The sequence below is a fragment of the Phaethon aethereus genome (assembly GCF_964289735.1).
Source record: "Phaethon aethereus genome assembly, chromosome: 2".
Lineage (NCBI taxonomy): Eukaryota > Metazoa > Chordata > Aves > Phaethontiformes > Phaethontidae > Phaethon > Phaethon aethereus.
This window is the reverse complement of record NC_138582.1, coordinates 22,977,205-22,993,402: the sequence shown is the minus strand read 5'-3', so window position 1 is coordinate 22,993,402 and position 16,198 is coordinate 22,977,205. Positions and strand designations below refer to the sequence as shown.

The following is a 16,198-nucleotide window of genomic DNA, read 5'->3' as shown; positions in this document are numbered from 1 at the left end:
CCAGAAAGAATCTTATGAAGCTGGGACCAGATCCTCATCTCTGTTCCACCCTGCTGACTACCTTCATCACCTGACTGCGGAAGAGTTCTTGTTTCTTGCACTCTGCATAGCAGGTGTTCTCACCTGGAAGCCTGCCTCATATGCACACTCTATGGATGACAGACCATCTCACAATTTGAGGATTCCTTGAGTTTAGATGCCTGTTTGCCTGAATGTAAGTTACAACAGAGGTTTAGTCAAGAATTAGATGCACATCTGCCTAGGGAGGGAGCCTAGAGCAGGGAAGTATATGAGCATGTATGTGGCAAATAAGTTTCCTGGACTTCAACACTAAGTGGAAATATCTTTGGAAAACATTCAGGTTGGATGACTTTCTAAGTGAATGTGAAGTGCTTGCATCCTAAATTGTCAAGGTAGACAAAGTCCTATTCAAGAAGCTTTTTACAGGTGTTAGCCTCTACGTTAGCATCAGCCAGCATGGTTTTCCTGTGGTGTATTTTATGTGTTGTAATTTTAGCCTTCCCTTTCCTTCATTGAGATCAGGATTGCATTGTCACAGTTTCTTAGACGTTCTAAGCTTTTAAAAGTGCTATTCCCGCATGTATGGAAAAAAATTATGAATGGGGGGTTTTGTAGATTCTGGTCTGTTAGTCAGCTGATTAAGTCTTTCAGTGCTGAGCAACACACCTGTACATTCTTGTGGGACTTTCACCCTGTGGATTGAATAATTCAATGTTATTCACTTTTTGGTGTTAGAAAACTTCTCTGCATACTACTCCATACTACGAAGCTGTAAAAGAAAAAATAATTTCCTCATCAGCTTTTCTGTTGTGCATGTGCTATCCCATGTTTATTTCACAACATAAAATATATATAATATTCTATGAGGTGTGGTAGGATTGTCCTGCATTTATTGATTAAGAGTTGAGAAACTATGGCCACAGTCTGAGACAACCAGGTTCTGTCCAGGCATAGTACACACCTCAGACTTCAATTACAACACTTTACTTAGCACTACAAATCAGGCTCCGGAGTCTCATGCCAGGCTCCCAGACAGTGAACAGCATGCAATTTGTAAATACCTTTTGAAATGTTTTAACGGATCCACCCCTCAAGACACAAGAGCTCTGGGAAAGGGGAAGAGATGGAATCCAGTCATCTTGGACTGCACTTGGCTCTCTTAAATGGCTGTCCTTTCTCTCCTTGTGAATAGAAAAGTCAAAGTTCTTGTAGGAAAATACCATACCATCGAAATATTGTCATAATACTTGTGCACAGGAGAGTCAGAATTAAATCAGTCATATTCCCAAACTCATTTGCCATGTTCAGTATGGTAGTCTAACTCCTTGTTTCTCATTTTTCTTTCCAATTTCCTGCTTTGACTTCTTGTCAGATTTCCTTTCATCCCACTCTCTCTGTGCAACATATTTTGCACCAGTTACAGAATGGCTGGTTCTTTTGTCTCATTCCATTTCTCTCATCCAGTCTGTTTTTGCCCCTCTTTTCTTCTATGATTCTCGACATTAGTGGCTCCATTCTTCCCGTGTTTCACCAAGAAGTGTCCTCTATCCTTTACAATCCCAGTAACTAACTAAAGCAGTTTCTGATTTGTCCGTTCTTCCTTCTTCTAACCCCATGAGAATGCAATCCCATCCTACCGTCCATGGGGTTCTTTGTCCATTCTCTCACTCCCAGTTTCTTTTCTTTGCATCCAAGTCAAAAGACTTCTTGGGTTACAAGTACCTGTGCTGAATATTGGAGCACTAGCAGCATGAACACAGGAGAGATCGAGCTTTCTAGTCATGATTCTGCCTCCTGACCTTTCCTGTAAAAAGCCAAATTACAGGGAATTACAGGGAAAATATGCCCATTATTACAGTTTTTTGCAATTTTTTTTCAGAGCATTAAGAGAAAAGTAGAAGTTGTAAGTCAATGTGAAATTTATAAGTCAAAGTCAAATTTCAGGTTCTTGTTAGAAAACACAGATGTTAGAGCATCTCAAAGAAATGTTGTCAGATGCTTTAAGTTTCTGCTTACAGTCATTCTCCAAACATTTTGGCTGAAGTTTTTCTGCAAAAATCCAGTCAAATCAAATATAGGAAAGAAATATTTAGCCTGAATATGAATTAATAATTCTGGCTATATTTTTAGCACCCATGTTTGGATTATCTCACCTTCACTCAGTCACAGTTTGTGATAGTGTTTGGATCACAGATATATTGCAGTCTGCTTCAGCAAGGATAATTTTTTCCCTAAAAAGCAGATGAAAAACATTGTCTTCAGTACTACTTCTCTCGGGATGTGGGACTAGCCAAGCCTGTCCTTTGTCCACGGACTCCCAAGGAAGCTTGCAGGTGGATACATATAGCGTCAGAGAACATTTAAGTTATCTTGCATTTCAGAGGTCATTAAAGCTTTGCTTTGGATTCATACAGTTGGTGCAAAGCTTTCTACTTGTGGTCTGTAGCTGGATGAAGATACCTATGCTCCAGATAATTCTCAGTTTAGAAAAAATACTGAAAAAGCCCCTTGCTTTGCAGGAATGTAGGAACAGCATCTAGAACTCTCTTGAATATAATGTATTAGGGATAATTTCTCTCACACAGTTTTCTGCTTTAGTAGCCACAAAGGCCTTTAACTGTTGGTACCAGATACCTATAAAGTCAGTAGTAGGGCCAACAGCAAGATAATAGAGGACAGGTATTACTAATATCCATTCAAACACTGCTGGTTGGTGGCTACAGGAGTTGCAAGATCTAAAGGAATGGAGAAGTAATGGCAGTACACTGCCAATAGTGATTGAGTTGCTGTATCTTAGTGTAATCTCACTTACTGAAGTATTAGGAATGGCAGAAAGCTAAATCAGCTTCTTGTTGGTGGGTCAAAATTCTTGAGAATTGCATCAAGACCTTTGCTGACTTTTCTGACTGAAATGCTGAAGATGAGGAGCTATGATAGCAGATGGGCACCACAGAAAGTGTCCCTTCCCTGGTTATGTTTACCTTTGCTAGTGTATATTCATGCCTAAAGGTGCACTGCTTTGTTAGGTGTGGAATTAGGCATTATTCTCTTTGACTCTTAAGTTCAGCCAGGGTCAGTGTTCCCTTTAAATGTCCTTGTTTGTCCAGGCAAACTCCCCATGAAAAGAGCCGCCTCTGTCAGCTGTAGTTAATGATACTGCAGTGATACCACCATGTAATGACTCCCTGGCTATTTGGAAAGCTTTGTTTTGTCCTAACTGCACCATTTCCCCCTTCCACAGGGAGTGTTCTAAAGCAGGTATATCCTCTCCTTGAATAAGTTGTTTAGAGCTATAGTATTCAAACTGAAATAGCTAAATAACAGCTTCTAATGACTAGTACAGAAGGATAGCAGACCAAGTCTAAAACTGATTAATAATAATTTCTACAAATGAGTAATAGTAATTTTTGCCTTGTTGTTGCTGAGTTGGACTGTGAGAGTTGGACTACTGAGCCTTCCTCTCTTAAAATTTCTGGAGGGCTTATATGATTTCTGTATCAGTCTCTGCATCTTGAAAAACATACAGAGATTTGAAATATTTATGGTCTTATCCTATAGTCTTTCCAGCACAACAGGACATGAAAAATTCATTAATTCATTGTGCATAAACTCCTTAGAAATGTACATATATGAATACCATACAACAGTAATGCAAGTAATACAATATCACTGCCAAGAGAGAATAATCCTAACCAGAGCACCATGTGAAAAACAATTAGTATGAAGGAAAGTACTTATTTTACAGGGTTTTTAAAAAAGAGTAACTCCTGGTACATTCTGAAGCTATTATAGTATTAATTTATTTTTATGCTTTGTTATAAATACAAAGTAGAACATGATATTTTCTAAGTAACCAATATAAATAGAAGCTTATGAGAAAAATTAATTTTAAAGATTAATATGCTGCTTTGTTGTAGAAATGAATTCACTAATTACTATTTTCTCATTACAGATAAAACTGTGGTATGACAAGGTTGGTCATCAGTTAATAGTGACAATATTGGGAGCAAAGGATCTTCCTTCAAGGGAAGATGGGAGGCCAAGGAATCCTTATGTTAAAATTTACTTTCTTCCAGACAGAAGGTAGGATGAACACAAAGACAAGGAACATTTGAGTAAGAACTAGTCTGATACTCAGATGGCATGCACAGCTGAGTTTACTGGTTGTACAGTAAATAAATAAAAAAATCTTACACTTTGGAGTTTCTTTATTGAACATGCGATTTAACAGCAGTGTGTCTTTGAAGACTAATCACAAACTCACTTTCACTGGATGTTTTATTAAATGTCAAATAGAAAAGGAAAGGTAAACATGCACCACTGCATGAGGATCTGTTATTTGTGAGGAAATTCATGGTTTGAGATAAGGACAGTTTAACAGGTAAAGCAAAAGTCGCGCATGCAAGCAAAGCAAAAAAAGGAATCCATTCACCACTCCCCACAGGCGGGCAGGCAGGCGTTCAGCCATCTCCAGGGAAGCAGGGCTGCATCACGTGTAATGGTTTCTTGGGAAGACAGATGCCATCACTCCAAACGTCCCTCCACCCCTTCCTTCTTCTTCATCCCAGCTTTATATACTGAGCATGACGCTATATGGTATGGAATATCCCTTTGGCCAGCCTGGGTCAGCTGTCCTGGCTGTGTCCCCTCCCAGCTCCCTGTGCACCCCAGCCTTCTCGCTGGCAGGCCATCACGAGAAGCTGGACAGTCCTTGACTGCTTAGCAACAACCCAAAACACCAGCATGTTATCAACATTTTCTCATCCCAAATCCAAAACATAGCCTCACACTAGCTTCTGTGAAGAAAATTAACTCTATCCCGCTGAAACCAGGACAGCAAAGAATGTTGTTAGTGTTTTATAATGCCCTTATTTCCTATGACAGTTATTCCTGTCTATTGCAAAGAAAATTCTACAAAGTTAGGTTCACAGATTTCTGGGCTGATCAGTCCAGGGGTTTGGTTTGCCCCACCTTTATACAGCAAGGCAGAAACAGGTTTGGCATCCGAAACCCATAGATTTCATATCACAGTGTAAGTGAGTTAAGGCTGAAGGGGACTCAGCTGAGATTTCCCAGATGCACCTTGAAAACTTCCCTGAAGGCACAGGACTGATACTAATCTGGACTGGCATTCTGTATGCATTTAGGAAAAATTGAACTGTGGTAGGGACCCTTATTCCTGAATAGCTCCTTCATTTTTTGGTCTATGATATTCTGCCATTTTAACTTAGGTGGTGAGAAGAACAGCAAAGGGGATGATGTGTTCCCCAGCTGTTTTTTTTAACTGGTATTTCCTCAGATTGTGTCAGTAGAGGAACATGTTTAGCTTTATTTTGTAGTGTATCAACCAAATAATTCAAAGATTTAACCTGACTCAGTATATAAAAGATTGACCAGTGGATTGCTGAATCTGTAGAACAGATTGTAACTTTACAGTTTATATTTTTACATCCTTTGCATTTCCTAATAGCTAAACTGGGAAGATGCTAACTATCTCCAGTACTACTGGACTTCAGCAGGAATAAAAGCTATGCAGTATTTTGGAACACACTGCTTTTCCACTTCCATTTTATATCGTATGTTGACAAGACAAGTGTCTGCGACTGCATAATTTGCTGTAGCATTGATGACATAAAGGTTTTGGATAGATTGTCTTGGGCTCACCAGTATTTGAACTGTTGGACTAGTTTCTTAGTTTATTCAGATTGCTGTAGTGTGTTTGGAGATGCTGAAGCTGTGCTAAACTGAGAATCAGGTCTGCTTAAATTACCTTACCTGCTTTTTCAAGATTAGTAAAACTGCCAGAAATGTCCGTGTTCAAAATGTTTCACAATGTAAGTTGTAATAACTAAAAATACATAGAAGAAAAATATTTCATTAAATACTTTTGGGTATACAGGTACAATAGTTACATAACATTAAAATTTTATTAAGCTATACTGGTATTTCGCATTTATGTGAAGTATTCAGATCTTTCCCTTTAATTACTATATGTGTTTTCTATCACCTATATAAGAATCAGCAATTTGTCTTATTGAATTGTGTTTTTTTAATGACATGCAAATTCATTTTCCTTTCCTTAGAGGTAAAAGCTAAGTAAGCAACAATATATTTCTTGTGTAGTAGATGGGAACGTGCTAGAGGTAAAATACATTTAAATAAGTCAAGCGTTTAATTAGATAAATATACTGAAATCTCTTTGATTAAACAAATTTCATTGGAAAAGCTTGTCCAATGTAACTTATTTCAGCTCTCAAGGGTAAACAAATCTTTAGTATAATAGAAATAATTACATTGTTTGTTTTAACAATCTGCCTAAAAATATTGTTAGCTAATATTTTGATCCAGCCTCTAAGTAATAGAAGATTACTTAGAGAAAGTAGTACAATAACTATATTACAGTTGCAAGTGTTAGCAAACAGACAGTATCTGCATTGCCATATTAAAAATCCACATAAATTAGTACCACAGCTGCTTAATGCAGCAATCAGCACGTTTAAAATTAAGCATTGTTATGAGAACTCTTGTCAGTATTCTCAGTAGGAGGAGTGTGGGTGTTTTCCAGCAAAACTTATTTCCGTCAGAAAACATCCATTCTTTCAAGCAGAAATATTCTGCAAAACACATTGCTTTCAAGAACACCCTGGAGCCAGAGCCACAAGTTCCATGGTAACATTGCCTGGAGATCCCACTGAACTCAGAAACATAAGGCCAACCTAGTAGTGGAGATCCACCTTCAGCCTGGGTAGTTCCTTGGGGTGACCCAAAGGATTTGGGGATCTGCTTTGAGAACACTGTTCCTGCAAGTGTTGCTGGAAAAAGACATATAACTCATTCTCAGGGCTTCTGGTTTCCCAGCTGCGAAGCCCTTAGTCAGGAAAATCCTGTGGAGAAGGCCCCGCACTGCCCACAGCCCCTGGACCATTCCTTCATGTGGGCCAGCTGCTCCCTGCAGTTTGAGTCGGCCACTGGAGAACTGGAAGCTTGAATGAACCAGCTGCCTCATTTATCTGAAACGCAAATTTTTGCTATGCCCAATGTTGTCTGCATATGTCTTCTACTGTCAGACTGTGCCTCATGGAAATCCCGTTTACAGAAGTGTATTTTGATCTATACAAAACAAATATATTAAAACATTTCTGTTTTTCAGGGAAGCTCTTAAAATTGGAATTGGCACATGAACTGGAAATCACCTAACTTTAGTTTTTAATATGAAGTTATGAATTGTCCTCAATATATGTGCTGAACTTTATTTTATCATGAAGGACTAATCTTGACATAGATTATAGTGCCCATAAAACTACAAAATGTACTGCTGATTTAAGATTTCCTGCTTTCCATGATATACTTACTACAGTGTAATGGTCTTTTGAACTTTTTAAATATTTAATCGTTTTTTGCAGTGATAAAAATAAAAGAAGAACAAAAACAGTAAAGAAAACATTGGAACCTAAATGGAATCAGACATTCATTTATTCTCCAGTTCATCGGAGAGAGTTTAGAGAACGAATGTTAGAAATTACTCTTTGGGACCAAGCACGAGTTCGAGAGGAAGAAAGTGAATTTTTAGGAGAGGTATACAATTATTGGTAGTTATTATACAAATACATTTGCTCACATATTTATGTCTAGATACTGTATTCTTTAATAAAAATACTAAATATACCAAGGCAAAACTTTTAAAAATTTGTCCTTATATCACTTAGTAATAAACAAATAGTGATCTCGCACTTATCACATAGTACTGATATGAGATTCTTTCTGTGTTTGTTCTGTTTTAGTAACATCATGCATGTCGTTTCTCAATTTCCTGTAGAATTGTTCATTAAAGTCCATATTACCCATAGCTGTGTTTTACCAAAATGTTGGAATGTTGCTGACTAACTTGCTACAAGATATTTGAATGCTGTAAAGTTTGTCATAAGATAATAAAGGCTTTGTGAGAGATTTTTGGTATTTTAGTATTGTAAAAGGCACAGGAACTCCCTTCATATTAAATGCAAGATTTTTATAAAACTTCAGATGAAGTCTTTAACAATAAGAGAATAATAGAATAAAATTTTAAACATACCTATTTTAAAATACTCTGTTATGCAATGCTTTCCTACTTTTAACCATTTTTTCTTTTTTAGATTCTTATTGAGTTAGAGACAGCATTACTAGATGACGAACCTCACTGGTACAAACTTCAAACGCATGATGTCTCTTCATTGCCACTTCCCCATCCTTCACCATATTTGCCACGCAGACAACTCCATGGCGAGAGTCCCACACGGAGGTTACAAAGTAGGTTGTTAGTTTTACACACTGTGTATAGTTCATTTGAATTAATGTGTAAACTATATTAAATTCTCGTAGATGGGAAGCTGACAGAATTTGTGTGTTCGTTTGTAGCTGTTATGAAGTAGGCCATTTATGATTACTGATGAGAGTCTGACGTGCTACAAATGGTAATATTTAACACTGTTCAAGACATCAGTTTTTTCTTATGAGACTGAGTAAATTATCTTGGTCTTTTGCAATGTGCTGTTTCTATCTTGAAGTCCTATCTTCTATATTATGTTTATCATTTCATTGTTTAACCAAAAGTGAATGTGCAGTACCTTTCTCTTTAGCTCATACTTCTTAAAAATAAAGTGGCCTGTATATAACATCGTATGTAGCTAAATTAATTCCATGGCCTGTTGCCTTGTTTTGATACTGTTTTACATGGTTACATTCACAAATGGGATTTCTTTTAAAATTCATTTTTGTAGAGTTTGGTATACTTGATCCACAGTAGTTTGATATTATCAGTAGATATTTTGAAAATAGAGTATATACAATATGCTAATAAAAATAGATACATAAGAAAAAGACAGTAAAGGGTGAAAATCTGTTTCCTTAATTGTTTCTCTAGTTTAACTGCTCAGTACTGTCAAGCAATCATTCCCTGAATTAACTTTATAATATATCAGTTGACATTGATATAAAAAAACCCCCCAAAAAACCAAGAAACAAAAAACAATTTTTAAGAATTCTTTGGGTTTTCTTGAGTCATTGTATGTGAGTGTGTGTGTGCATATGTTAAACACAAACTCACAGAAACATATGCATGTGTAGCCATGCAAACAAGCTTGGGTATTTCATATGTTCTATATGGATTCTCTATTAAATAATACCCTGTATATAAGCATTTCAAGTAGTTGACAGTTTTTGTGTCTGTGCACTGGATGGTGAGAAGGACTAAAATGCTCCATATCATAATATTCTGAGATAGATACGTTAACAGAGTTACAGTGCATAGCCTTCAAGCTGTAAGATTATACTTATTCACAAAAGGAGGAAAGAAATTATACTTAACAGGTAAGGAGTTCTGTTTCAATTCAGTCCTCTTCAGTCTTCTCAAGTACCATGACTGTTGTTTAAAATTATTTTTTATGTTTTAAGATTATTTTATTTTTCTTCTATATTTTCTGCCATCTTGTAACACATTTTAGGAAGTTAAATTTTGCATGTAAATTTACTATTACAGACCAACTGGACATTTCAGTACCTGTTTGTATGTAAAGTTAGTGAAATTCTGGTTTTCAGGAGATATTCAGTCCTGTTAGCAAAGCCTGTTTGTTTATAGTAATTCCTGTCTGCAATAAAATCTATCATGAAGAATGAATAAAACAGTAACTCCTTTATTTTGGAAAAAGGTTGTAGTAATACTTGACTGAAGATCTGTTCCATGATACTGACTGAAAGTCAGTAAGGTTTTTTTTAAATACTAATACTAATACTAAAAATGTGCTCAACTGAACAATCTTATATGCCTGTCTGGAAATGTAGAGGGAAGGACTTATCAAAACTTTTGGTTTGGTGAAACACTAAGATTTGATGTAGAAGACCTGCTTTTCAGTGAAGATGACTTAGCCTGACTGTACCCAGAGTGGTACTTCAAGAACTTGAGGTTCTAAAAACTTCAGCCAAAGAGGCAGTGTCAGACATTGTCTGTGATTGCTGGAGAATTCACATACTCCTACAATAAATTATGCTATTTGCATTCGTATTGAGATCAGGATCCCATAAAGAAGGATTTTCTCCAGTGTCATGGGAATATATATGCACTTATTGAATCCTTATGTGTCACAAATAATTTTCAGTTTAAACAGATAGTTTTACATGTATAGAACAAGGTCTCTTGGAATTAAAATTCCTCCTTTTTGGGAACTGGAAAAGCATCCAAATGGAAATTTAGCATCTGTCAGAGTTCTGCAATGGTAGCAGAATCCATTTAACAATTAAAAAAAAAATTTTTTTTTAAATTGGTGTCACACCTCTGAAATGGAAGTAAAAGTATTTCTTGGTGTCCAGAGTGGTGGCAGAATATCCTATTGGAGATATTCAGAACTCAACTGGACAAGGCTATAACCAATGCAATGTAAGCTGGCCAAGCCTGAACAAGGCATTGCACCAGATGACCTCCAAAAAGCCCTAAAAGTCATCACCAGGGACTGGTGAAGGGCAGATAGCACATCTTACAACTATTTGCCTAAACTAAGTAGAATATTTGCAATATATTAACATATAGAAGTCTGTTTCTTTCACTTTTTTTTGGAGGTTTCAAAAGAATATTAAGTTAAACACAGTACCATAGTTCCTTGTGTCTGATGCTCTTTTTCTATCCTTCAATAACAACTCTTGTATATGATGAAACAGAAGATGTTATCCAATGGCACATTATGACAATGTGAAAAAAATCTCCAGAATGCAGACTAGGCAAGTCTAGCAAGTTTGTCTAGCTTTTTCAAAGCACATCTTAGAACACTTACTGTGCTGTTACACAGTAGGCTGATTTTAATTTCTGGGGCTGCAAAATCTGAGCAGTTCAGTCTTCCCAACTTTTGTTCATTTCTGTGATATCTCTATGTATAGAACTAGTGAGTACAATATCATATAATCATAGAATAGTTTGCGTTGGAAGGGACCTTTAAAGGTCATCTAGTCCAACCCCCCTGCAATGAGCAGGGACATCTTCAACTAGATCAGGTTGCTCAGAGCTCCCTCCAACCTGACCTCAAATGTTTCCAGGGATGGGGCATCTACCACCTGCCTGGGCAACCTGTGCCAAGGTTTCAGCACTGTCATTGGGAAAAATTTCTTCCTTATATCTAGTTGAAAATCTACCCTCTTTTAGTTTAAAACCATTGCCCCTTGTCCTATCACTACAGGCCCTGCTAAAAAGTCTGTTGCCATCTTTCTTATAAGCCTCCTTTAAGTACTGGAAGGCTGCAAGAAGGTTTCCCTGGAGCCTTCTCTTCTCCATGCTGAACAACCCCAACTCTCTCAGCCTGTCCTCCTAGGAGATGTGTTCCATCCCTCTAATCTTTTTTGTGGCCCTCCTCTGGACCTGCTCCAACGGGTCCGTGTCTTTCCTGTGCTGAGGGCTCCAGACCTGGATGCAGGACTCCAGGTGGGGTCTCACCAGAGTGGAGTAGAGGGGCAGAATCCCCTCCCTCGACCTGCTGGCCACGCTGCTTTGGATGCAGCTGAGGATACAGTTGCAGCCCAGTTGGCCTTCTGGGCTGTGAGCGCACATTGTGAGCGCTCATGTCCAGCTTTTCATCCACTAGGACCCCCAAGTTTTCTCGGCAGGGCTGCTCTCAATCCCTTCATCCCCCAGCGTGTATTGATACTGGGTGTTGCCCTGACGCAGGTGCAGGACCCTGCACTTGGCTTTGTTGAACCTCATGATGTTCACCCAGGCCTGTGCCTTGAGCTTGTCCAGGTCCCTCTGAATGGCATCCCGTCCATCGGGCATGTCAACCGTACCACTCAGCTTGGTGGTGTCTGCAAACTTGCTGAGGGTGCACTGGATCCCATTGTCTATATCATGGATGAAGATATTAAACAGTACGGGTCCCAATACATGCTCCCAAAAATTGTTAGTGTGAGAAAAAACAAGAGAGATATTTTGAATTACAAAGTGGTTTGTTGTTTGTATAAATACACATCTACAGATCTAAGCTTTCTTATCTTCATGATTGCCAAGTTGCTACAAATACATATAATTGAAGACAACAGTTAAATGTTATTCCCTGAAGGTAGGTTAAAAGTACCACCTACACATACCACTTACTTCTATTCTCTTTTTAATATCACTGAATTGTAGCATTCCTGACTAAGAGCAGACTGTCAGCCCTGAAGACTGAACTCCTATATTTACAGATAGCCAGTAGTGAAGTGCAAGCTTCCCAGAGAGCCCCATATGCCTTTTTTTCTAGGAATCAGTTTTCAGAGACATAGCTTAGTTTCTACGTATAATTATCTCTCAATATCTTTGAGTGGGCATGATGTTGTGCTACAGACTGATCGAAGTCTGCTGTCCACCTTCTCTTGCCTAGTCGTCTGATCCATACAAACCATTAACTTCCTAGTGATGAAGGATCATTACCATGCTTTTAACTTAGAATTTTTTGGAAGATACCTCCTTAGAAACTGGAACTAATGTGGAACATAGGATTATGACTTTCTAGGTCTTGCAGCTAATTATATTTCAGATTTTCATAAACTGAGTGTTTTTTATGCAATGAGTATATTTTAAGCTTTTTCTTATGTGAGGTAGTGAGTTGGTCTAGTTTACTTACTGTGCTGAGCTTTTGATATGAATTTTTTAAATGGCTTCATTTTTGCTGACATTTGACCTAAAATCATTAAGAATTCCAGACTGCATTAACTAGAATTACATACAAACTGAAGTTCTTTTTATATTTCCTCTGAAAAGAGACTGTAAACAGAAAATTAAAGATTATTTTAAAAAATATTTGGGAATTCCTGGTGTTGGTTAGGCCACAGTATTATCGTTCCATCTCACATTAGGTAAGAGGCTTACTACAGATTAAATTGAAAATTGAATGTAGTTTGAATATTGTGTTCATAGTTGTTTGGATCAATGGGATGGAAGTTACTGCTAGTACTACTATTCATTGAGAACTGATACAGAAATCATGCAGGGTTTGTACCATGGGACTGCAAATCAAAAATTACTTTCTCTCCATGTAGCCCAGAATACAGAGATAACAGACATCAAACTGGATCTGAGACATTCTTATTCAATCTTCTACAGTTATGTCCATGTAATGTGTGGAATTGTGCAGTGTGAGCTGGTATGGTTTAGTTGATAAAGAATACTGGGTTATTGTGTATTTTAAAGAACAACAATTGTTTTTTAGTTCTATATTGACTCTGAATTTGTTTTACAAGCAAGTTTTTTTTTTTTACTTCAAGTATTTTAAGAATTTCCCAGTTACTTAGGATTAAAAAGTAACTGACACTACGTTTCTAAGTCAGACTTTGCAGCTTTAAAACCAAGCTGTCTGAATTACTGATCTACAGACAACAGAGAGTGGGTGTACAGTGTAGATAACAGCTAAATGCCAACACAAGGGAAGAAATGTGAAAATAACAGTCAAAACAAAGATCTTCAGGTCTCTAGTTACAGCATAGGTATGTACAGCAGTGGAAGGAGAGCTTTTAATTGCCATGAGAATGAACAATATGGTTTGAAAAAGAAAAATGTAGTTTCATATTCTGAGCATCCTCAGTAAAGGAAAAGTAGTAAATCCATGAGAGAAACTCTGCTGAAAACAAGGTCTAAGAGATTTTAGAAATGACAGTGTTTGGAAGTCAACAAACAGAATTCCAAAATGGTGTATCAAATTGTATTTTTTTCAAGAACTGAAACCAGAAAAATCAGTCAGGATCAAAATAATTGTAAATAAATAGACTGTGAAGTATCTTTCTTTTAAATGCAATTTGACTTTCATTACTTTCAGCATTAAAGGCATTGTTGACTCTATTCACTGAGTTTCATGATTCTTAAGGCATATGAAAATAACCTGGAGGGAGAGAAATTATAGTAATGAGTATTTAAACTGTGGGGACAAAAATTGGATATAGTTATGTTGTGCCAAAAAATATGCATACTGTGTGCAAAAAGTATATATAACATTCCTTTTCCAAATTTTATTTATTCATTCAGATGGGAATAAAAAGTTCTATAATGCTTAAGCAAAGTTCTTTGAATTGCATGAAAAGCTTTTGTCATCTTCTTTTGTCAGTTTTGTACGTTTTCCTGAGTTAGACTATGTTTTCTGGGGCAATGCTGAGACTTTAACATGCTAGAAATTATTATATCTGACTAGAAGAACCAAACTGATAGACTGAATTCACAAATAACGGATCCCATTTTTTATGAATTTTTGAAAAACATTTTTAGATGGACTTATTGCTAGGTACTGAGGGGTTTTTTAGAAATTTCTGTGGCTGTACTGTCAAATCAAAGATAAGTTGACTGTTATAACTGTTAATTCAAGCCCTCGCTTCCATTATTTAAATGTCAGAATTTTCAAGTCTATATTGTACAACATTAAGAAGTACAGTTGGTAGTACCAAAATCATTAATATTTAATAATAATTAATTACAATATATCTGAAACTTTACCCTGTGAAATATGAGCCCCTGCATTTCAAACCTCAGTCTTCCAATGAAAGCTATTGACTTCCTTGGACCTCTGTAGAATATAATTTTACTGCAGAATCAGGATCTTGCTGTCTCAGGAACTTCCTTTTAATTTGTAGTGAATATGGTAAGTCAGTACAATAATTTTAAATCAATGTCACTGAATCTTACTTGAGGGAATTATAATAATGTTGTTCACTAGTAGGTAAGTGAGTTGTACTTAGTAGAAACATGTATCAGTGGCTTTTTTTTCAAATTATAATATGGAGCATTTTATGGTCAGTGGCACAGACTATGAATTAAGAATATATTATAACAGTTTTACCCTAGAGAGCAAGAATAACACTTATTTTTCTCTTTCATGCTTCTTCCTTAATTTTTCTCTTTCTTTCATGAAGCACAGGCCTTGGGCATGTTATCTTTGTTTGCATGCACTGATGTTTTTTTCGTAGAAGATGGAAATATACCAGTATTGTGTTTATTATACACCTATGATTTATTATATTAAGCGTACGTCTATGGTTTTTAAATACTTTAATTAAAAGGTATTTAACATGATACAGGGGTGTCTTAAAAGGCCTTAAACTACCAAAATATTTGTCTTTTTCCTAATAAAGGAAACTTATTTAAGATGTTAATTCTGTGCTGTTTGAAAATTTTAACTTTATTAAATTGCAATTAAACTACAAAAATACTTAAAATCCTGTTCTGAAGCAGTTTAAGGGAATTTGATTATTTCAAATGCTGCTACTCTGGTTACTTGATAGAATCATGTTATTAAATTACTCTTCTGTCATGTAAAGGTGACAGAAAAGCAGTGTTCTTTGTGGAAATAAGTCAGCAGATAGGGTAAAGTAACCTTGGTAGGCAGTTGATAAATAGCAAGTCAGGTGACCTTTAAAAAGATTCTAAAAGATATAGGTCCATATAGTATCTTCCTTTTCTGGCTAAAAGAAGTATGTATTTTTTTTAATTGTTGAATCATAATAAAGTATCATATAGCAATGTGATGGTTCTGATGAAGTTTTCAGATGGGTTTAATACTTTTCTGACTTTTTTCTTTCTGTGTTGTAGCCATACAGAAACAAACAATGGCTTCCTTAGTCCTCACTCCCTTTATAATCTCAGTATTTTTATATTCTTGTGCTCTTCAAGAAGCTCTACCCTTTTACAGATCTTTCCAGAAGTTAAATTGAGGAAGACTATTGTTTTTAATTATATAAATAATTTCTAGGCTGTGTTAATTGATTTTTTTTTTTTTAAATTTGGATGGTACTCTTGAACCTTTGGTGACATTCTGATGTTGCTGTAGTAGACTAGAAAACTTCCCCATACTCCATTTTTCATAATTTTGTAGCCAGAGTCAGTTTTTCATTAAATTCATGACTAGAAGAGACTAGAACCAAGGAATACAAATATTAGAGAACTTACGCACTGCAGCTCACATCTAAAAGTTTGTAAACAATGCTGAAAAAAACCCACTTCTATCCATTTTGAAATTATATAGCCTAATGGAATTCTGGTGCTGGGCCATAAAAATTAATTATGTTTATCAAGAAACCCAGTTCGAAAATATAGAGAGTTAGAAATTGTAAGTAGTAGATGATTTAATAATATGGTCTACATATTAAAATGGTTTGTACCTGGAAGTCAGAAAAAGTGTGACTTGCCAGAAGGGACCTAGTCATC

At 36.4% G+C, this 16,198-nt stretch overlaps 1 protein-coding gene across 29 annotated transcripts in view; it reads left to right on the top strand.

Moving 5' to 3' along the window:
• The window catches only part of RIMS2 (regulating synaptic membrane exocytosis 2), a gene marked incomplete at its 5' end in the record, with an annotated part of 516,464 nt that overhangs the window by 302,166 nt on the left and 198,100 nt on the right, over positions 1-16,198 (top strand). For all 29 annotated transcript variants that reach the window (XM_082015603.1, XM_082015596.1, XM_082015619.1 and 26 more), the window contains 3 exons: positions 3,974-4,104; positions 7,425-7,596; positions 8,154-8,307. In XM_082015603.1, coding sequence (XP_081871729.1) covers positions 3,974-4,104; positions 7,425-7,596; positions 8,154-8,307 — 457 coding nt within the window. The remainder of the gene's footprint in view (positions 1-3,973; positions 4,105-7,424; positions 7,597-8,153; positions 8,308-16,198) is intronic.